The sequence below is a fragment of the Physella acuta genome, unplaced genomic scaffold, assembly GCF_028476545.2.
Source record: "Physella acuta isolate Inbredline_101_S28 unplaced genomic scaffold, ASM2847654v3 ptg000972l, whole genome shotgun sequence".
Classification (NCBI taxonomy): domain Eukaryota; kingdom Metazoa; phylum Mollusca; class Gastropoda; family Physidae; genus Physella; species Physella acuta.
Window position 1 is genome coordinate 387,971 of NW_026732489.1, and position 22,652 is coordinate 410,622.

The 22,652-nt window shown below is 44.4% G+C and overlaps 2 protein-coding genes across 3 annotated transcripts in view; both read right to left on the bottom strand.

Annotated features, from left to right (window-relative positions):
• LOC131954101 (muscarinic acetylcholine receptor M4-like) overlaps window positions 1–22,652 on the bottom strand; it is a 70,522-nt gene that overhangs the window by 3,516 nt on the left and 44,354 nt on the right. The window lies entirely within an intron of this gene.
• On the bottom strand, window positions 1,695–2,477 carry LOC131954098 (uncharacterized). Its single transcript, XM_059317620.1, has one exon. The coding sequence runs from the start codon at window positions 2,475–2,477 to the stop codon at window positions 1,695–1,697; it is 783 nt and encodes a 260-aa protein (XP_059173603.1).

Sequence of the window (22,652 nt, forward strand, 5' to 3'; positions counted from 1 at the left end):
GACTGCGCTAACCAAGTGTCTATACCGCTAACAGGAAAAGTGACAGACACACTACATGCACGGGATATTAGAGACGCTTTCTGTGATTGCATAATTCAGTACAGAATTTTAACATTCGAAATTTTAAACGGATTTATTAAAGAAAAGATAGCGGGAAAAAGGCATTAGGAAATGTAAAGTTTGGTGCTACATTTTATTCGAGTTGCTGCGCCAAGAAATCAAAGAAAGCTAAAAACTCAACTGGAAGTTGGCCAGAAAAATGTTGCGCAGTGAAGCCAAAATTTCGTTGAGTTTTTTCAGTCAGACAAATTCTAAAAATAATGCGTTCACTTAAAAAAAAAAAAGCAGCAAAATATTACAGAACGCATGGCAGTGTGACCCAACATTGTCATAACGCATTTTGTTGGTGCCAATCTAATGTCGGACTTACATATTTAATATGTAGTATTAATGCATATATATATATATATATATATATATATATATATATATATATATATATATATATATATATATATATAAAACATGTTGAGTATATCTAGCTGTAGGTTAGAATACATGACGGAAGTCCTACACCCAACAGTCCTGTCCATTTGTCAGTTGGGTCAGTTACCTCACCACGCTGAGGTAACGGTGTCCCGTCCATTTGTCAGTTGGGTCAGTTACCTCACCACGCTGAGGTAACGGTGTCCTGTCCATTTGTCAGTTGGGTCAGTTACCTCACCACGCTGAGGTAACTGACGAGATTTAGAGTGACGCCCCCCTGTCCACCAGTTGATGCCAGAAAAAAGCGGCGAGGAAAGAAAGAATAAAAACCAAGTTAGCGGGCTAAAAATTTTAATTAAGGAATGAGACACGGAGGGGATGTACAAAAGCGCGTGCCATGAATATTCATGAGCTGCATGTCGATTTATGCAAATGATGGCAAATGGCGATGCACTTATATTGTGTGACGAGGCTGTGGGGATTATTACGACAGATAATTAACACCGAGAGATTAGCAAGAGATTAGCAGGAGATTAGACCACAGTTTTTGATGGTGTCAGGCCATAGTTTTCGATGGTGTCATGGTGTCAGGCCACAGTTTGATGGTGTCAGGCCACAGTTTGATGGTGTCATGGTGTCAGGCCACAGTTTTTGATGGTGTTATGGTGTTAGGCCACAGTTTTTGATGGTGTCATGGTGTCAGGCCACAGTTTTTGATGGTGTCAGGCCACAGTTTTTGATGGTGTCAGGCCACAGTTTTTGATGGTGTCAGGCCACAGTTTTTGATGGTGTCAGGCCACAGTTTTTGATGGTGTCAGGCCACAGTTTTTGATGGTGTCAGGCCACAGTTTTTGATGGTGTCAGGCCACAGTTTTTGATGGTGTCAGGCCACAGTTTTTGATGGTGTCAGGCCACAGTTTTTGATGGTGTCAGGCCACAGTTTTTGATGGTATCAGGCCGCTGATTTTGAGGGTGTGATGCCATGTCATGTCATGCGATGTCATGTCAGTGCCATATCACTATGGTCTAATTAAGCAAGCTTCAAGCACGCGATTCGCCACTTCATCAACCCCGCCATTTCTAAACCATTTGATTAATGCTCTCATCATTAAAATCTGAGTCCCAGGGGAGTTCATGCTAATATGTGCAGAAACCTAAAATAATAGATAATATCTGTGCCAGATATATCTGGACTTAAGATTGGTTAGTCAGCCGGGGGAGTGCATGGCATTGGACCGGCTGAAGACTTGACATTTGACCGGCTGAAGACTTGACATTTGACCGGCTGAAGACTTGACATTTGACCGGCTGAAGACTTGACATTTGACTGGCTGAAGACTTGTCATTTGACCGGCTGAAGACTTGTCATTTGACCGGCTGAAGACTTGACATTTGACCGGCTGAAGACTTGACATTTGACCGGCTGAAGACTTGCCATTTGACCGTCTGAAGACTTGACATTTGACCGGCTGAAGACTTGACATTTGACCGACTGAAGACTTGACATTTGACCGGCTGAAGACTTGACATTTGACCGGCTGAAGACTTGTCATTTGACCGGCTGAAGACTTAACATTTGACCGGCTGAAGACTTGACATTTGACCGGCTGAAGACTTGACATTTGACCGGCTGAAGACTTGACATTTGACCGGCTGAAGACTTGACATTTGACCGGCTGAAGACTTGACATTTGACCGGCTAAAAGACTTGACATTTGACCGGCTGAAGACTTGACATTTGACTGGCTGAAGACTTGACATTTGACCGGGTGAAGACTTGACATTTGACCGGCTGAAGACTTGACATTTGACTGGCTGAAGACTTGACATTTGACCGGGTGAAGACTTGTCATTTGACCGGCTGAAGACTTGTCATTTGACCGGCTGAAGACTTGACATTGGACCGGATGAAGACTTGACATTTGACCGGCTGAAGACTTGACATTGGACCGGCTGAAGACTTGACATTTGACCGGCTGAAGACTTGTCATTTGACCGGCTGAAGACTTGTCATTTGACCGGCTGAAGACTTAACATTCGACCGGCTGAAGACTTGACATTTGACCGGCTGAAGACTTGACATTTGACCGGCTGAAGACTTGACATTTGACCGGCTGAAGACTTGACATTTGACCGGCTGAAGACTTGACATTTGACCGGCTGAAGACTTGACATTTGACTGGCTGAAGACTTGACATTTGACCGGCTGAAGACTTGTCATTTGACCGGCTGAAGACTTGACATTTGACCGGCTGAAGACTTGACATTTGACCGGCTGAAGACTTGACATTTGACCGGCTGAAGACTTGACAGTTGACCGGCTGAAGACTTGACATTTGACCGACTGAAGACTTGACATTTGACTGGCTGAAGACTTGACATTTGACCGGCTGAAGACTTGTCATTTGACCGGCTGAAGACTTGACATTTGACCGGCTGAAGACTTGACATTTGACAGGCTGAAGACTTGACATTTGACCGGCTGAAGACTTGACATTTGACAGGCTGAAGACTTGACATTTGACCGGCTGAAGACTTGACATTTGACCGGCTGAAGATTTGACATTTGATCGGCTGAAGACTTGTCATTTGACCGGCTGAAGACTTGTCATTTGACCGGCTGAAGATTTGACATTTGACCGGCTGAAGACTTGACATTTGACCGGCTGAAGACTTGACATATGACCGGGTGAAGACTTGTCATTTGACCGGCTGAAGACTTGTCATTTGACCGGCTGAAGACTTGACATTGGACCGGGTGAAGACTTGACATTTGACCGGCTGAAGACTTGACATTTGACCGGCTGAAGACTTGACATTTGACTGGCTGAAGACTTGACATTTGACCGGCTGAAGACTTGACATTGTCAGAGGGCAAAACGTCTGACTGTTGGTCAAAAAATAATCTCCGCCGATGGTGAATGTGTTATATGTGTGTGGGTTTGTAGGTGTGTGGTTGTGTGGGTTAGATGTATACGTTAGTGTGTGTGTGGGGGGGGGGGGGAGCTACAGAGGTTTTTAATCAGATACTCAGCCCCCCCCCCCCCCCTTGAAACGTATCTAAGCTTTGAAAGGTGTCCACGAAGACAAACAGCCCACAAACAGCCCACAAACAGCCCACAAACAGCCCACAAACAGCCCACAAACAGCCCACAAACAGCCCACAAACAGCCCACAAACAGCCCACAAACAGCCCACAAACAGCCCACAAACAGCCCACAAACAGCCCACAAACAGCCCACAAACAGCCCACAAACAGCCCACAAACAGCCCACAAACAGCCCACAAACAGCCCACAAACAGCCCACAAACAGCCCACAAACAGCCCACAAACAGCCCACAAACAGCCCACAAACAGCCCACAAACAGCCCACAAACACGCCGATTGTTCTGGTGGGGACCGGTCTGCCGGTCTTGTCAGGCCGGATGACTTCTCGCCGCCCCGGCCGTGCCGGAGCCAGATTGATGTCCCCTTTGTCCGGGGACACAACTCCTTCAGCGCTGCCTCGGTCAGGGGAGATAAAAATATTAATTTCAGGACCAGAGAGCCGCGGTACCAGTCGCTGGATGGACGGCCGGACAGTTCCATTGTGGACGGTTGGACGGCCAGAGGGGTCAATATCTTGCTGGCATACCAACACATTTAATAAACACCAATGTGGGGTGGGGGTGGACAAGTTTCAGTAAGGGGGGGGGGTGTCATCGGGTGGATTTCTCAACCAATTCAATGAGATCATGTCAACAAAAGTGAACGGGTCCATCGAAGGGTTCACGTTCTGCAGTCTCACTGGTCATCCCTAATCCCAACCCCAATCCGAACCCTAACCCTGTCAAGATACCCAACCCTAATCCCAACCCCTATCCCAACCCCAATCCGAACCCTAACCCCAACCCTAACCCTACACCAAAACCTTGTATACACCAAAACATTGCATACAACAAAACCTTGTATACAACATAACCTTGTATACACCAAAAACTTGTATACACCAAAACATTGCATACAACAAAACCTTGTATACACCAAAACCTTGTATACAACAAAACCTTGTATACAACAAAACCTTGTATACAACAAAACCTTGTATACAACAAAACCTTGTATACAACAAAACCTTGTATACAACAAAACCTTGTATACAACAAAACCTTGTATACAACAAAACCTTGTATACAAAAAAAACCTTGAATACACCAAAACCTTGTATACAACAAAACCTTGTATACAACAAAACCTTGTATACAACAAAACCTTGTATACAACAAAACCTTGTATACAACAAAACCTTGTATACACCAAAACCTTGTATACAACAAAACCTTGTATACACCAAAACCTTGTATACAACAAAACCTTGTATACAACAAAACCTTGTATACAACAAAACCTTGTATACAACAAAACCTTGTATACAACAAAAACCTTGTATAGACGATAAAGCCAACTCCTCGCGTCTGATCAATGTACCAATCACATAATGTTGACAAAAGCGTCGCCGCTGGCCAGCTAATTAAGAAATAAAATCCACCAGAACGCACAAATGGTCACTGCTACAGGAAATAATTCCCCCACCCCCCAACTCGATGGGTGGGGCGGGCAAAGGCGGCCAAGTTATGATAGATCAAAGTTCAAAGGTCGAAAGTAAAATTTTTCGCGAGCTGCCAAAAGCGGCGACTTGATTGGTCGGTTTCGTCGTGATCGATGGCCATGGGGTCGGGTCTTCTCCTGGATGGGGTGGGGGGGGGGGGGGGGAACTCGTCAGGCCAATAAATAAAGCTATTGATACGGTTATTATGAGGGGAGGGCAGGGCTCAAAGCGAACCCATTGAGGGGAGGGTTGGGCTCAAAGCGAACCCATTGAGGGGAGGGCTGGGCTCAAAGCGAACCCATTGAGGGGAGGGTTGGGCTCAAAGCGAACCCATTGAGGGGAGGGTTGGGCTCAAAGCGAACCCATTGAGGGGAGGGTTGGGCTCAAAGCGAACCCATTGAGGGGAGGGTTGGGCTAAAAAAAAACAAGTTTGGATGAAGGAGATACGAAACTTGTCATTATGGCCTTGATACGTTTCCATGGCATCAGTTTATTATCTCAGATGTCATTTATGTCATCAGTCGAGGTGTCATTAATGCCATCAGTTAAGATGTCATTAATGTCATAATACCAACAAGCCCACATACCAACAAGCCCACATACCAACAAGCCCACATACCAACAAGCCCACATACCAACAAGCCCACATACCAACAAGCCCACATACCAACAATCCCACATACCAACAAGCCTACATACCAACAAGCCCACATATCAACAAGCCTACATATCAACAAGCCCACATATCAACAAGCCCACATACCAACAAGCCCACATACCAACAAGCCCACATATCAACAAGCCCACATATCAACAATCCCACATACCAACAAGCCCACATACCAACAAGCCCACATATCAACAAGCCCACATATCAACAAGCCCACAGTTTTTTAAGCCCAACTTTCAATAATAATAGTCCTGCTCTATTATATTAGTTAGATTAATTAGATAATTTAATTAATTATTCATACTATTAAAAAGCAGGCATTAAAATAACGAAACAAAGTAAGTCGGCCGCAGCGCGCACATACATGAAAAAACTGAAATCAAATATTTATTTTACAGGACAAAAAACATCAACAAACAAACCCCGTTACGGAGGTTAGAATAATTAAAATAAACAGGGGCAGACAAGTCTGGTTTAATTTTATAATTTCCCCGGTTGTGTCCCTTGTGACTGTATTTTTCCCTCGGGCTGGCGAAATGATTCGATAAGTGGCGATGGCGTGCTTGCAATCATTTCATTCACTTATACCTATACCCATATATATATATATATATATATATATATATATATATATATATATATATATATATATATATATATATATATATATATATATATATAAATAATTAAATTTTGATTCATCAAAGTTGTAATAAAAAATATTCTGGCAAAAATCTTTGCCTCAACAAAAGCATCAGTTTCCTGAGTGTACCAGGGTGCTATGGAGAGGGGTGGGGGGGGGGGGGGTCTTTCAGAGTTCAAGGTCAGTGTTGAAAAGTTCCGGGTCCATGATCACAACTACATGTGTACAAACACCACAGCAACACTCCCTTCTAATACCCCCCCCCCCCCCCCATAATTCCTCTACCACCCCTCCCCCAATTCCTCTATCACCCCCCCCTCCCACACCGCACCCCTTCTGCTACCCACATATGATTGGTCAGATTTCTCTAGCCAAAGATAAGGCTGATTTTTTCACAGGCAGACAGCAGATAGTAGGTATTCCGCATATAATTATATATATATATATATATATATATATATATATATATATATATATATATATATATATATATATATACATGTATACATACATACAAAGACGTAGAGGAAGATGTCCAACATTCCCCATGCGAGAGATATGAACGCACGCGAGTACTCGTGTGCTAGGATAGGGTGGGGCAGTGGGGGGGGGGGGTAAGGTAGGCTCCAGAAATAGCTGTGATATCTCACGGCAGATGGTTCTACCGCAGGGAGAAGTCATTATGCCCCACCCCCACCCCGCCACCCCACGATGGAGGTTAAGGTATTCTAAAAATAGAATGGCGCTTAAATACAGTTGCTCAAATGGTCTGAACAGCACGCTCAACATTTGCCCTCGACCAACCCGAGTATCTAAACAACTGCTGGGGTGGAGAGTATCAATTAAGATAATTGCTGACCCTTAATTTGGTGATCACCCAAGGTTTGCTAGTTACCTACAATTTGAGGGTGACCCCATCTGAAGCAAACACCATATCGTGTATGTACTCCTGCCTAGTCCTAAGCTGCCTAATTAGCTAACATAAAATTAGATTAATGGACAAAATTTTCGTCGACTACCCCATTGACAAACAACATATCAAACTTCAGATTTTTAAGCTCAGCTGTAGCACATAAAATGAGATAAAAAACTAAGCTCCTATTAGCTGACATTAGCTCTTATCTGAAGGTGATCTTGTCATGATGTGAGTTAAAATAAGCTCAAACTTTAAGCAGAAGAGCAGTTGCCATGGGAACATAGAACTAAATTTCTCCTGTCCACCGTAAGATAAAGTGGAATTCTTGAAAGAAAACAACAAACTTTTTTTTATAGCAAGCAGGAACACACCTCCCCCACCCCCACACTCTCCCCACACCCCCCTGAACTCCCCCCAAACCCCCTTAATCCCCAAGCTACATGGCTAGAGCCTCCATCGCTAGAAAACTGGCCAGAGAAACATTTGCTAGTGTGGGTCAAAATCTGATGACTAGAGCCTCCATCGCTAGAAAACTGGCCAGAGAAACATTTGCTAGTGTGGGTCAAAATCTGATGACTAGAGCCTCCATCGCTAGAAAACTGGCCAGAGAAACATTTGCTAGTGTGGGTCAAAATCTGATGACTAGAGCCTCCATCGCTAGAAAACTGGCCAGAGAAACATTTGCTAGTGTGGGTCAAAATCTGATGACTAGAGCCTCCATCGCTAGAAAACTGGCCAGAGAAACATTTGCTAGTGTGGGTCAAAATCTGATGACTAGAGCCTCCATCGCTAGAAAACTGGCCAGAGAAACATTTGCTAGTGTGGGTCAAAATCTGATGACTAGAGCCTCCATCGCTAGAAAACTGGCCAGAGAAACATTTGCTAGTGTGGGTCAAAATCTGATGACTAGAGCCTCCATCGCTAGAAAACTGGCCAGAGAAACATTTGCTAGTGTGGTTCAAAATCTGATGACTAGAGCCTCCATCGCTAGAAAACTGGCCAGAGAAACATTTGCTAGTGTGGGTCAAAATCTGATCGTGGATAAGGCACGAGGAGAATAGGCTCGTTTTTTTTTTTTTTTTCATTTTGAGCACAGCGCCGCTTTTGTCAAACATTTGTAGCCTATCAGATCAGGTTGTAACTGCGAAATTTGTAATTAGACTGTAAAAGTGTGACGTATTGCACATCAAGGGACGCAATAACAGTAACAATCCCCTCTCCCCCCATCGAATGAATGAATTGGCTCGTCTGTATGGGTTGTATTCCGTCAGTACGCGGCAATGTTCGGCAATGTTCGTTAACCCTGGGTCTGGCTTCGTCAGCTTAGGACACGCATAGGAGGACTAACTAACACAGATAGAACTAACTGCCGCAGGTTGGACTAACGGCAACAGGTAGGACTAACTGCCAAAGGTAGGACTAACTGACAAAGGTAGGACTAACTGCCACAGGTAGGACTAACTGCCGCAGGTAGGACTAACTGCCGCAGGTTGGACTAACTGCCGCAGGTAGGACTAACTGCCGCAGGTAGGACTAACTGCCACAGGTAGGACTAACTGCCACAAGTAGGACTAACTGCCACAAGTAGGACTAACTGCCACAGGTAGGACTAACTGCCACAGGTAGGACTAACTGCCACAAGTAGGACTAACTGCCACAAGTAGGACTAACTGCCACAGGTAGGACTAACTGGCACTGGTAGGACTAACTGCCACAGGTAAAACTAACGGCCGCAGGTAGGACTAACTGCCGCAGGTAGAACTAACTGTCGCAGGTATAACTAACTGCCGTAAGTACAACTAACTGCCGCAGGTAGGACTAACTGCCGCAGGTAGGACTAACTGTCGCAGGTAGGCCGGTAGGACTAACTGCTTCAGGACGATAGGTAAAGTAGAACCAACTGAGTGCGGTGCAGCCGGCAAGAACAACATGTCTACAGACGCCATCTTAGCGTAGCTTTATTGAAACGGCAACAGGGGATCAGATTTCCGATGATTCATCGCTAAAAATAGCGGCAGGGGGAAAAGTATGGGAAATACATTAAAGTGTCGGTTTGGTGGAGAGGGGGTTAAAGTGTCGGTTTGGTGGAGAGGGGGTTAAAGTGTCGGTTTGGTGGAGAAGCGGTTAAAGTGTCGATTTGGTGGAGAGGAGGTTAAAGTTGGGGGGGGGGGGGGGAGGGGGTTAATGTGTCGGGGGTGGGGAGAGCAGGACTAGGGCGATGTAGGGGTGGGGAGAGCAGGACTAGGGAGATGTGGGGGTGGGGAGAGCAGGACTAGGGCGATGTGGGGGTGGGGAGAGCAGGACTAGGGCGATGTGGGGGTGGGGAGAGCAGGACTAGGGAGATGTGGGGGTGGGGAGAGCAGGACTAGGGCGATGTGGGGGTGGGGAGAGCAGGACTAGGGCGATGTGGGGGTGGGGAGAGTAGGACTAGGGCAATGTGGGGGTGGGGAGAGCAGGACTAGGGCAATGTGGGGGTGGGGAGAGCAGGACTAGGGAGATGTGGGGGTGGGGAGAGCAGGACTAGGGCAATGTGGGGGTGGGGGAGAGCAGGACTAGGGAGATGTGGGGGTGGGGAGAGCAGGACTAGGGAGATGTGGGGGTGGGGAGAGCAGGACTAGGGCAATGTGGGGGTGGGGAGAGCAGGACTAGGGAGATGTGGGGGTGGGGAGAGCAGGACTAGGGCAATGTGGGGGTGGGGAGAGCAGGACTAGGGCAATGTGGGGGTGGGGAGAGCAGGACTAGGGAGATGTGGGGGTGGGGAGAGCAGGACTAGAGCAAGCGATGTGTTGAGGTCAGGCGCTTTGATTTACGATAGTTTTTTTTTTTAATCTGAGTTTTAAAAAGTTTTTTTTTATTTATAACAAAAATGTTTCAAACACACCGTGGCCTAGCAGGGTAAATAACTCATCTCAAGGGGAGACAAATGCTAAGAAAATAAATCTTGGAACACCAGCTAAATTTGGCCGCCCGTGCCTATCATTTGTGAAATGGAAGGAAAAAAAAATAAAACAAAAATGTTCCTCAGGCTCTAATACCTCCACCGTCACCACCCCACCCCTATCTTCACCCCACCCCTCCACTGAATGCTTGATATACAAACAGCGAAGACAATAACTAAACGACAACGAAGGAACGATAACTCAGTTTTTGGTAATAATGATATAGCAACACTCGAAATAAACTCAAGACTTTGATTCTATAAAAATCTGTTAAAAGTACAAACTATTTGATATTACAACCACCTTTTGATAATTTGCAATGGAGGCTTCGTCTATAAGAAGCTATTCTTTGATGGTATATATATATATATATATATATATATATATATATATATATATATAAGTTATATATAAGAGACGCATTAATCTGCCTGGAAATATAATGTTTGTTGTGAATCGTGCTAAGGGAGATAAACCTCGAAGACTACAGGGAGAGAAAAAGTCCCGGAGCTATTTCTAGAAATGGAGAGCGGTGAAATCTAAACGAATTTAGCAGAGATAATGTGTCGTGTGCGTGTGTGTGTGCGTGTGTGTGTGTGCGTGCGTGTATGTGTTGGATTATTTATGGAACAACAGCTGGAAACATCGCGAGTTATCTATGTGCGCAAGCGCAAATCTCGGCCTGCGCATGCGTAGATATCCAAGTTAAAAATACATATGTATTTTTTTTATCAGCGGCGTATCGGTTGATGGGTTGGTGGAGGTGCGCCTTGACGCGAGGGGGTGGAGCAACGGTGGGGGTGTGTCTTGACGTGAGGGGGTGGAGCAACGGTGGAGGTGTGTCTTGATAGGAGGGGGTGGAGCAACGGTGGAGGTGTGTCTTGATAGGAGGGGGTGGAGCAACGGTGGAGGTGTGTCTTGATAGGAGGGGGTGGAGCAACGGTGGAGGTGTGTCTTGATAGGAGGGGGTGGAGCAACGGTGGAGGTGTGTCTTGACGGTAGGGGGTGGAGCAACGGTGGGGGTGTGTCTTGACGTGAGGGGGTGGAGCAGGGTTAGAGTTAGCAATGGTGGCGGTCTGCCTTGATTGCAGCCTCTACATCAGGAGACGAAAATGTTCATCTTTCACTTTTTAACAGACACATGTCCCTGTTAGTCACGTGATTGGTCAGTCAAGCACGTGACTAAAATATATGACTGAAGCGACCAGCAGACGACCAACTCCACCAAGTCATGACGTCACAGGTCTGCTGCAGATGGACATCAAACGGGTGATGACGTCACAGGTCTGCAGCAGATAGACGGTCAAGATTGGACTCGCTCGCCTCTGATCCTGCTCGTGTTTACAATCACGCTTTGTTTCGACACAAGGCCTCCGTCTGTCATTTTAAACACTGGTCCTTTGTTGTGTATCACGTGATCTCTGTCCTGCTGTGCAGCTTACGTACAGGGATGACGTCACGGTTTTTTACCGTCTACGTCACACTGGGAAGGAAAAGATTGATCAAGCGCGTCACTTCTGTAAGAGCTTTTTTAAGTCAACTTCCGGTCATCTCCCGCGTGGCTTCAAGTCAGCGTGCTAGCTATAAGGGGAGGGGAGGAGGGGGGGGGGGAACACCGGTTGCTCACATAGATGTGGTGGTCAGATCGCTAGTGCAAACGTTGTGTGACTGGGGTGACTGGGTTCAAGTCTAACTTAGTACTCACCATTTGTGCATGCTTGATTCAACTTTCTATTTCAGTGGGGTTGGTGTGGTGTGGGAGTGTGTTGTGTGGTGTGTGTGTGTGGTGTGTGTGTGTGGGTTTGTGTTTGGTGTAGGTTTGTGTTTGGTGTAGGTTTGTGTTTGGTGTGGGTGTGGGTGTGGGTGTGGTTGGTGTAGGTTTGTGTTTGGTGTGGCGTGGGTGTGTGGTTGGTGTTGGTGATATGTTGTTGGTGTAGTTTTGTGGTTGGTGTGGTTGTGGTGTGGGTGTGTGGTTGGTGTTGGTGTAGTTTTGTGGTTGGTGTGGTGTGGGTGTGTGGTTGATGTAGGTTTGTGGTGTGTGTGTTGTTAGTGTAGGTGTGTGTGGTGTGGGTGTGTGGTTGGTGTTGGTGTTGGTATGTTGTTGGTGTAGTTTTGTGGTTGGTGTGGTTGTGGTGTGGGTGTGTGGTTGTTGTAGGTTTGTGTGTGGTGTGTGTGTGGTTGATGTAGGTTTGTGGTGTGTGTGTGTTGTTAGTGTAGGTGTGTGTGGTGTGGGTGTGTGGTTGTGTAGGTATGTGTGTGATGTGGCTGTGTGGTGCGGGTGTGTGGTTGGTGTGGTTGTAGGTGTGTGGTTGAAGTAGGTGTGGTGTAGTACAGCCAGGTACAACTGGTGTTAAAGACGAATGTGATCAAATATTTAAGTGTTGAGGCAGCTTCATCAGGGGCAGATAATAAACAAACTAAGGTGAGTGCTTTTTATTGGGACATGTCTAAGATAGTAGGGCTATAATTGAAGCACAACTAGAACCACATATCTAGGATAGTAGGGCTATAATTGAAGCAAAACTAGAACCACATATCTAAGATAGTAGGGCTATAATTGAAGCAAAACTAGAACCACATATCTAAGATAGTAGGGCTATAATTGAAGCAAAACTAAAACCACATATCTAAGATAGTAGGGCTATAATTGAAGCAAAACTAAAACCACATATCTAAGATAGTAGGGCTATAATTGAAGCAAAACTAGAACCACATATCTAAGATAGTAGGGCTATAATTGAAGCAAAACTAGAACCACATATCTAAGATAGTAGGGCTATAATTGAAGCAAAACTAAAACCACATATCTAAGATAGTAGGGCTATAATTGAAGCAAAACTGGAACAAAACAAAAAAAACAAGAATAAAAGCTTTTAAAGCACTGAAAATAAAACTATAGTACAGCACTGGACATTGAAGAAATCTCAAGCACATTTTAGCGACCGCTGCATTTGAATCAATAGAGAAGAGTTTTATTTCCTCATTTCTCGCGCACATACAAGCTACACTTTTAAAATTTTTTTGAAATACTTTTTTTTCTAGATGTTAGTATTTGACATTGTAACCACAAAAGTAGAAAGACTTAAACAAAAACACTTAATGCGGTATTGAAACATGAGTCAATTTAGTTAAGTAAGCCGATAAGTTCACTACTAATCTTCTATCTATATATATAATTCTCCTCTTCGAGCCGTTAGAAAACAAGCTGCAAACGCTCTCCCTACCTCCCCACCCCTACATGGTTTTAGTGAGCTGTGTTCACTCTAAATGTTGACAAGCAGAGCCAACGATTTTAAACGTAGGGGGGGGGGGGAAGGAAGGGGGGGGGGTTATGGTCCTTAACGAGCTACTTATAGTGTTTTAAAGAAATATTTTCAGTGTCAGCGTTGGTACTGTCGAATTCACAAATTATGAATTATTGAAAATTAGAAACAACTAAATAGCGGCGTATGTTACGCCGCGGGCCGGCTCGTTAGCTTTAAACCCGATCAGTAAATATTCAAGAGAATTATCTGCCCTTTAGTCTAGTCTGTGCTCAGTCCTGTGCAATGAAAACCTGCGGGGAAAAAAACACACACGGCAAAGTGTCCTACTGATCACACGGCAAAGTGTCCTACTGATCACACGGCAAAGTGTCCTTTGATCACACGGCAAAGTGCCGCGACTGATCACACGGCAAAGTGTCCTTTGATCACACGGCAAGGTGTCCTACTGACCACACGGCAAAGTGCCGCGACTGATCACACGGCAAAGTGTCCTACTGACCACACGGCAAAGTGTCGCTACTGATCACACGGCAAAGTGTCCTACTGATCACACGGCAAAGTGTCCTTTGATCACACGGCAAAGTGTCCTACTGATCACACGGCAAAGTGTCCTACTGATCACACGGCAATGTGTCGCTACTGATCACACGGCAAAGTGTCGCTACTGATCACACGGCAAAGTGTCGCTACTGATCACACGGCAAAGTGTCGCTACTGATCACACGGCAATGTGTCGCTACTGATCACACGGCAAAGTGTCGCTACTGATCACACGGCAAAGTGTCGCTACTGATCACACGGCAAAGTGTCGCCACACGGCAAAGTGTCGCTACTGATCACACGGCAAAGTGTCGCCACACGGCAAAGTGTCGCTACTGATCACACGGCAAAGTGTCGCTACTGATCACACGGCAAAGTGTCGCTACTGACCACACGGCAAAGTGTCGCTACTGATCACACGGCAAAAGTGTCGCCACTGATCACACGGCAAAGTGTCCTACTGGTCACACGGCAAAGTGTCGCTACTCATCACTGTCGTTATCTCCCCTTATTCGCCTTGAATGTAGTCACCTTATATGACATTTGAAATGACAAATTTAATATTTAATTAGATGACAAAATGAGATATTCTGGCGATGTCATATGAGACTAATGTGTCTGGTAAGATTTTGTTGCATTAAAGGTGTCAAAATGACAAGATTTACCGCACACAAACAGACAGACAGACAGACACGATGTAACTAAAATTAAAAGCTTTTGAAAAAGGTTGTTTTCTTATTTTACATTACAGCATTAAAACGGCTCATAATTTTGTTATACTTGTTTGATTACTATATATTATAATATATATAAAGTATGATCATATATTTGAAACTTTATAAAACTACAAATAAATTAATTTTTAAAATCACATTTATATTTTTTAAAAATTGGGAGGACTACTATAGCTACAGCTGTTGGAAAAGAAAGAATGTTTGATTGCATGTGTCTTATTGTACTCTAAATATAATCCAGACTGCTTATAATATTTATAACTTTTTTTTTAAACTCTCAAATTTATTCCAGTCCTAGTTTTAAACCCATACCCCCCCCCCCCCCCCCTCAAGCCACCCACCAGAATGTTTTGTTTTGTTGAGCTTTGAATTACCATTTAAATAAATATTTGCATTTTTAGGTTTAAAAAAAAAAAGTAATTAGACGTTTTGTATTCTGTATAAGTAAACCATCTTAATGAATGAAAGTAGGCAATATGTAAGAAAGAAGTATTGCTATTGTAAATCTTTATCCGATAATAAAAACTGTAATGCTAAAGCGAACATGCAAGGCAAACTGACGCTGTAAATTACATGTCTGAGGCGGAAAAATAAATTGGAAAAAAAAATAAATCTATATATATATATACTAGCGTACCCGTCCCCCGCGCGTTGCCGCGGGGATAGAAGTAAGTTTGGCGAAATGTATTAGAAGGATTTCACTAACGCATTACCAATCATATGTTCTTAGACGCGTGACCGTCTTTTCTAAAAGTGAGTTATTTAAATGTAAACAATGCCTGCGCTTGGATCATAAATAGCGGGACACAGGTTTACCTACACTACAGCATTAAAACATTGAGTGTACATTAATCACTCACCGAAATAATTAGGTAGAATACACTTCGGTGACCGCCCACGTGTCAGAGACGTAGAGGGGCGCTCTCAGGCCCCCCCCCCCGATTACACTACCGCAAAGGCGCGGCGTACGACCCCTAACTCCTTAAAACTAACAGGCGCCATCGTGCCCAATAGCATCCTGTTAATAATGATGCTGATTTCGTCATTCGCTAAGGTGACACAAATGAACAGGATTTTTTTCTTTAACACGTAAAAAAAATATTTGACGACTGGATTGTCTAATAATGGATGCTTATTGCATCATTCGCAAAGTGACGAAACTCTACAGTAGGTTCCTCATATTCAAAAAGTTATTTTTTCATCTTTCGCAAGGTGACGAAACTGTACAGAAGGATTTCCTCGTGTTACAAAGTTATTTTTCGAAGCCTGTTGTAGCTTTACCGCTGAATATAGTAGTACCGCTTACTCGCTATGCAGGACTCTCGATTAACGGATGCCAAGCGCCAACATCGTCGCTCTAAAACTCTGGGCGCCAAACCGTGTATTGACGAAAGTTGTACCCTATATGGCGCTGCCCATAAGAAACTTTAGTTTTCTTTTTTGCAGAAATATTCTCGGGAGTATTCTCATCTACTCCCTAAAGTTTCATGACACTCGGATGAACCGCATCCGAGTTTTATGTTTTATATACCGTGTATAGAGAAAAAAAATCGCTCCCCCCCCCACGGGGGGCGCCGCCCTTGCAATATTAAACAATATTTTTTTTCAGAACCCTACCATTGAGTGATCTAATCATCTCCCCAAAGTTTCATGGTACACGGGTGAACGGTGTGAAACCGAAATAGACTTTTATTTTTATAAACCGTATAAAGAGAAAAATCGCAGCCTCCCGTGGCGCCGCCCTTGCGAAATTAAAAAAGGATTTTTTTTTTACAGAACCCTTTCCCTGAATTGTTCTAATCAACTCCCCCAAAGTCTCATGGCTATCGGATAACGGTGTCACACCAAAATCGACTTTTATTTGTATATACCGTATATAGAGAAAAATCGCACCCTTCCGTGGCGCCGCCCTTGCGAAATTAAAAATGATTTTTACAGAACCTTTCCCTAGAGTTTTATAATGAACTCCCCAAAGTTTTATGCCTATCGGATAAACGGTGTCACTGCACTTAACTTTTATTATTTTTATATACCGTAAATAGAGAAAAATCGGACCCTCCCGTGGCGCCGCCCTTGCGAAATTAAATATTTTTTTTTACAGAACCCTTCCCTAGAGTGTTATAATGAACTCCCCAAAGTCTCATGACTATCGGATGAACGATGTCAAAACAAAATCGACTTTTATTTTTATATACCGTATATAGAGAAAAAACAAATTGCGCCCTGCCGGGGCGCCACCCCGGCGAATTTGAAATTTTCTTTTCGCAGAAACCTCCCTAGGAATATTCTCAACAACTTCCCAAAGTTTCATGCCTATCGGATGAACGGTGTCACCGCAATTCACTTTTATTATTTTTATATACCATATATAGAGGAAAATCGCACCCTCCAGTGGCGCCGCCCTTGCGAAATTAAAAATTATTTTTTTACAGAACCCTTCATTTGAGTGTTATTATGAACTCCCCAAAGTCTAATGGCTATCAAATGAACGATGTCAAACCAAAATTGACTTTTTTTTTTATATACCGTATATAGAGAAAAACAAATCGCGCCCTGCCGGGGCGCCACCCCTGCGAATTTGAAAAAAAAATTTCCGCAGAAACCTCCCCAGGAATATTCTCAACAACTTCCCAAAGTTTCACGGCGATGTGATGAGAGGTGTAGTAATGCATAAAGGACAAACACACACACACACACACACACAAACACACATACATTGCTTTATATATATATATATATATATATATATATATATATATATATATATATATATATATATATATATATATATATATATACTCCCAACGTTTGGAGATATACATAGACCATCTACATACCCACGGACAGTTCAAGCAAACTTGTACAGGTATCTTTAGGGTGTATCGAAATATTGCTAGTTACATGTCTAGGTTGGGCTGTACACAAAGTTGACCGTGTGAGTACTAAATGTGTGCTGGTTACTGTCTGAAAACCAGGCCGCCGCCCAGAGCAGTGACCCATCACATCCAGTCACGTGACGGCCACACAACCCTGAACCACCGACAGGCGAGTCACTGAAGCGTGGAAGAATGCAATTATCCAGAAAAAACCGGAATTTAATAAAGACTCGGCCGCTCAATCTGAGCACAATTCCCGGTATCGATTTCGTTTTTTTTTCATTTACAAATTTTCATCCGGCTTTTTTTGTTTGGTGGAAGATCAGTGTGTGTGTATGTGTGTGGGTGTGTTAGGGTGTGGGTGTCTGTGTGTGAGTGAGTGTGTGTCTGAGTGTCTGTGTGTGGGTGTGTGAGTGTGTGTGTCTGTGTGTGTTTGTTAGGGTAAGTGTGTGTATGTGTGTGTGTGTGTGTGGGTGAGAGGGTGAGTGTGTGGGGGAGATGTGTGTGTGTCTGTGTGTGTGTGTGTGTCTCTGTGTGTGTGTTTGTTAGGGTAAGTGTGTGTATGTGGGTGTGAGGGTGAGTGTGTGGGGGGAGGTGTGTGTGTCTGTGTAAATCTGTTTGCGGGTGTGTGTGGTGAGACAAGTCTCAAGTCACTACCAGCCTAGTGGTGAGACAAGTCTCAAGTCACCACCAGCCTAGTGGTGAGACAAGTCTCAAGTCACCACCAGCCTAGTGGTGAGACAAGTCTCGAGTCACCACCAGCCTAGTGGTGAGACAAGTCTCAAGTCACCACCAGCCTAGTGGTGAGACAAGTCTCAAGTCACCACCAGCCTAGTGGTGAGACAAGTCTCAAGTCACCACCAGCCTAGTGGTGAGACAAGTCTCAAGTCACCACCAGCCTAGTGGTGAGACAAGTCTCAAGTCACCACCAGCCTAGTGGTGAGACAAGTCTCAAGTCACCACCTGACTAGTGGTGAGACAAGCCTCAAGTCACCACCAGCCTAGTGGTGAGACAAGTCTCAAGTCACCACCAGCCTAGTGGTGAGACAAGTCTCAAGTCACCACCAGCCTAGTGGTGAGACAAGTCTCATGTCACCACCAGCCTAGTGGTGAGACAAGTCTCAAGTCACCACCAGCCTAGTGGTGAGACAAGTCTCATGTCACCACCTGACTAGTGGTGAGACAAGCCTCAAGTCACCACCAGCCTAGTGGTGAGACAAGTCTCAAGTCACCACCAGCCTAGTGGTGAGACAAGTCTCAAGTCACCACCAGCCTAGTGGTGAGACAAGCCTCAATTCACCACCAGCCTAGTGGTGAGACAAGCCTCAAGTCACTACCAGCCTAGTGGTGAGACAAGTCTCAAGTCACCACCAGCCTAGTGGTGAGACAAGTCTCAAGTCACTACCAGCCTAGTGGTGAGACAAGTCTCAAGTCACCACCAGCCTAGTGGTGAGACAAGCCTCAAGTCACCACCAGCCTAATGGTGACATGGAGATGGTTACAAACTTAGATAAACTGTCGCTACAGTTGGATTTATTTGTTTTCAACGGCACATTCTTTCATTGGGAGAGTAGAATGTAATATAATAGCCTCTTATTAAGGAACATGAATTCAATATAATATCCTCTATTCAAACGCTAATACTAAGAGTGTCCTCTAATTTAATCCAGGTACGATAATCTGCACACTCCAGAGTTTTGTAGAGTAGATCAACAGTTTAAGAAATGGATGTTATCAGATGTCCCTGATGTATCAGATATGTTTATTTTGTAAAACGTACAACAAAATGTTGGAGGAGGATTTGTTGGTTGTCCCCTCCCCCTCCCCTACTCTCCAGGTGTTGACTAGCCCCCCCCCCCCCCCTCACCCTTTCCCTCCTATACTCCCAGCCAATCACGACTTTAGCTCATAGGACGGAAATGACGTCACACACTTCCCTCCCCCCCCCCCCCCCGACGATTAGCACCGGCCAGGGGCACTTGTAGGCAGACGTGAAATTTTGATTAGCCAATTAAACAAGGCGAATAAATAATCAACATGTGGTAGCAATAGTATCCAGCTCCTGCTAATTACAGATATGGTAATTAGCTAATGGCGGTAATTGAGAGCGTAGCAGGGGTAGACACCTCCCCCACCCCACTCACAGCCCCAACCCCACCCCACTCACTCACAGTCCCAACCCCACCCCACCCCACTCACAGTCCCAATCCCACCCCACAAACCCCCACTCACAGTCCCAATCCCACCCCTCACAGTCCCAACCCCATCCCAAAACACCCTTCTCGCACCCCACCATACGACTATCCTAATACCCCTATACTAACCTCCACATAACCCCTCTCACAGACTTGCCGCCAATGTATCAGCACTCATCCTGAAAGTTCTGGAACTCGACCAACTCTCGGTCTCTACACGGCTGGAATAATTCGATTCTCTAACCGGCCAGTCGGCGCCACATGTGGTTTTAGTACTTGGTCCAATGTGGTTTTAGTACTAGGTCAAGTGTGGTTTTAGTACTTGGTCAAATGTGGTTTTAGTACTTGGTCCAATGTGGTTTTAAAACTTGGTCAAATGTGGTTTTAGTACTAGGTCAAGTGTGGTTTTAGTACTTGGTCAAATGTGGTTTTAGTACGAGGTCAAATGTGGTTTTAGTACTTGGTCAAATGTGATTTTAGTACTTGGTCAAATGTGGTTTTAGTACTTGGTCAAGTGTGGTTTTAGTACTAGGTCAAATGTGGTTTTAGTACTAGGTCAAATGTGGTTTTAGTACTTGGTCAAATGTGGTTTTAGTACTTGGTCAAATGTGGTTTTAGTACTTGGTCAAATGTGGTTTTAGTACTTGGTCAAGTGTGGTTTTAGTACTTGGTCAAGTGTGGTTTTAGTACTTGATCAAATGTGGTTTTAGTACTTGGTCAAGTGTGGTTTTAGTACTTGATCAAATGTGGTTTTAGTGCTTAATCCAATATAGCCTTAGGAGGGCCTATTTGGTCAAATGTGGTTTAAGTAGCCTACTTGATCAAATAGAGTTATAGTACTTTATAAATATGGTTTTAGTACTAAGTCAAATGTGGCCTAAGTACTTGGTCAAATGTGGCTGAAGTACTTGGTACAATAACCAAAACTCAAAACCTTGATTCGAGGAGGAGGAAGACAGAAATGTAAATCTCAATTATCTTCTTGTTTTGACGGAGACACCGAAAATGCAAGAAACGAATGACGTAACTGATTTAATTATCTATCTATTGACTTAATTGGAAATTTATGCGCGAGTCAGCGGGAATTCCCAAAGCCATTTGCACTTCTTCACTTGGTGAAAACAACAGTGGGGATTGGGATGTGAGGGGAGTGTGGAGTGGGGGAGTAGGGAGTGGGGAGTGGGGGAGTAAGGAGTAGGATGTGAGTGTGGGTAGTGGGGATTGGAATGTGAGGTGAGGGGATTAGGGTGTGGGGGAGTAGGGTGTGGGGACGTGAGGTGTGGGAAGTGGGGGAGTATGGAATGGGATGTGAAGTGAGGGGAGTGGGACGTGAGGTGGGGGAATTATGGTGTGGGGAGTGGGGAGTGAGGTGTGGGGAATTAGGGTGTGGGGAGTGGTGTTTTATCGATAAGTTGTTTGTGTGAGTACATATGTGTAGGTGTGTTTGTGAGTACAAGTGTGTGTGTGTGTGTGTTTGTGTGTAGGCGTGTTTGTGTGCCTTATCCAAATCGCAAGTCGAAATGCACATATTTGTGGCAAGTAAATAAGTTTTATGTTGAAACTAAATAATTAATTGAGGTTATTAAAACATGTAGCGAAAAGCGATAATTAATGAAAATAAATGTCATTGAGATGACTCAGCTTTAATAAGTACCTAACGAGACAACCCAACGATTCGATCCCACTTGGCCAGGGATAAATTGTTCCTAAACATATCTCAATGTTAGCAGCAAGTCTCTAAACAAATTTAAAGTTTGCGACATGTTCCTAAAGGTCGAACTTTTGTTGCAAGGACCTATCACAACATAAAGGTCGACCTTTTGTTTAGCACCCGCCACACTGTAGATCCAATCTGATTGGTGCCCGTCTCACGTGATCAGCTAAATGGCGGGAATGACCAAGGAGGACATTCATGTCAACAGATAAGTGAACCTAACTTCCGTTTAGTGGCGGCATTACGACACAAGCTTTGGCTAGCAGACTTGGGCTCTTGGGCCAGTTTTTTTTGACGTCATTTCATTATGGGGTTGGTGGTGACGTCATTTCATTATGGGGTTGGTGGTGACGTCATTTCATTAAGGGGTTGGTGTTGACGTCATTTCATTATGACGTTTGTGGTGATGTCACTTCGCTACATCAAGATGTAATTTGTTTTATCAAATGAGTGGAAAAGTTGTTCTATTACAGCAGTAAGCTTACATGTAAGTTGTAAGCTAAGATGTAAGTTGTAAGCGTACATGTAAGTTGTAAGCTTACATGTAAGTTGTAAGCTTACATGTAAGTTGTAAGCTTACATGTAAGTTGTAAGCTTACATGTAAATTGTAAGCTTACATTTAAGTTGTAAGCTTACATGTAAGTTGTAAGCTTACATGTAAGTTGTAAGCTTACATGTAAGTTGTAAGCTTACATGTAAGCGTGCTGTAGACAGGCTAGGAGACAGACATTTCAAATTTCTTGGCCCGACACCAACTGTGCATGTTCAGATTTTACAGCCACTCCCCCCCCCCCCTCCCCCCTCCCCCACCCCCTCACCAGGCGTTGCTGTAGGTTGAGTTTTTTATTAGCGCAGGTCGACTCAACAGATTCGCTTGGCTTCCAGCGGCCGATGGGGGGTGGGGGGGGAGGTACAACTCATGGGGGTGGGGGAGGTACAACTCATGGGGGGAAGGTACAACTCATGGGGGTGGGGGAGGTACAACTCATGGGGGGAAGGTACAACTCATGGGGGTGGGGGAGGTACAACTCATGGGGGGGGGTACAACTTATGGGGAGGGGAGTGTTAAATATAAAACAGGTA

What these genes read in the sequence shown, in the direction of transcription:
- LOC131954098 (XM_059317620.1), bottom strand. Translation starts at nt 2,477, where the DNA reads ATGACAAGTCTTCAGCCGGTCAAATGTCAAGTCTTCAGCCGGTCCAAT.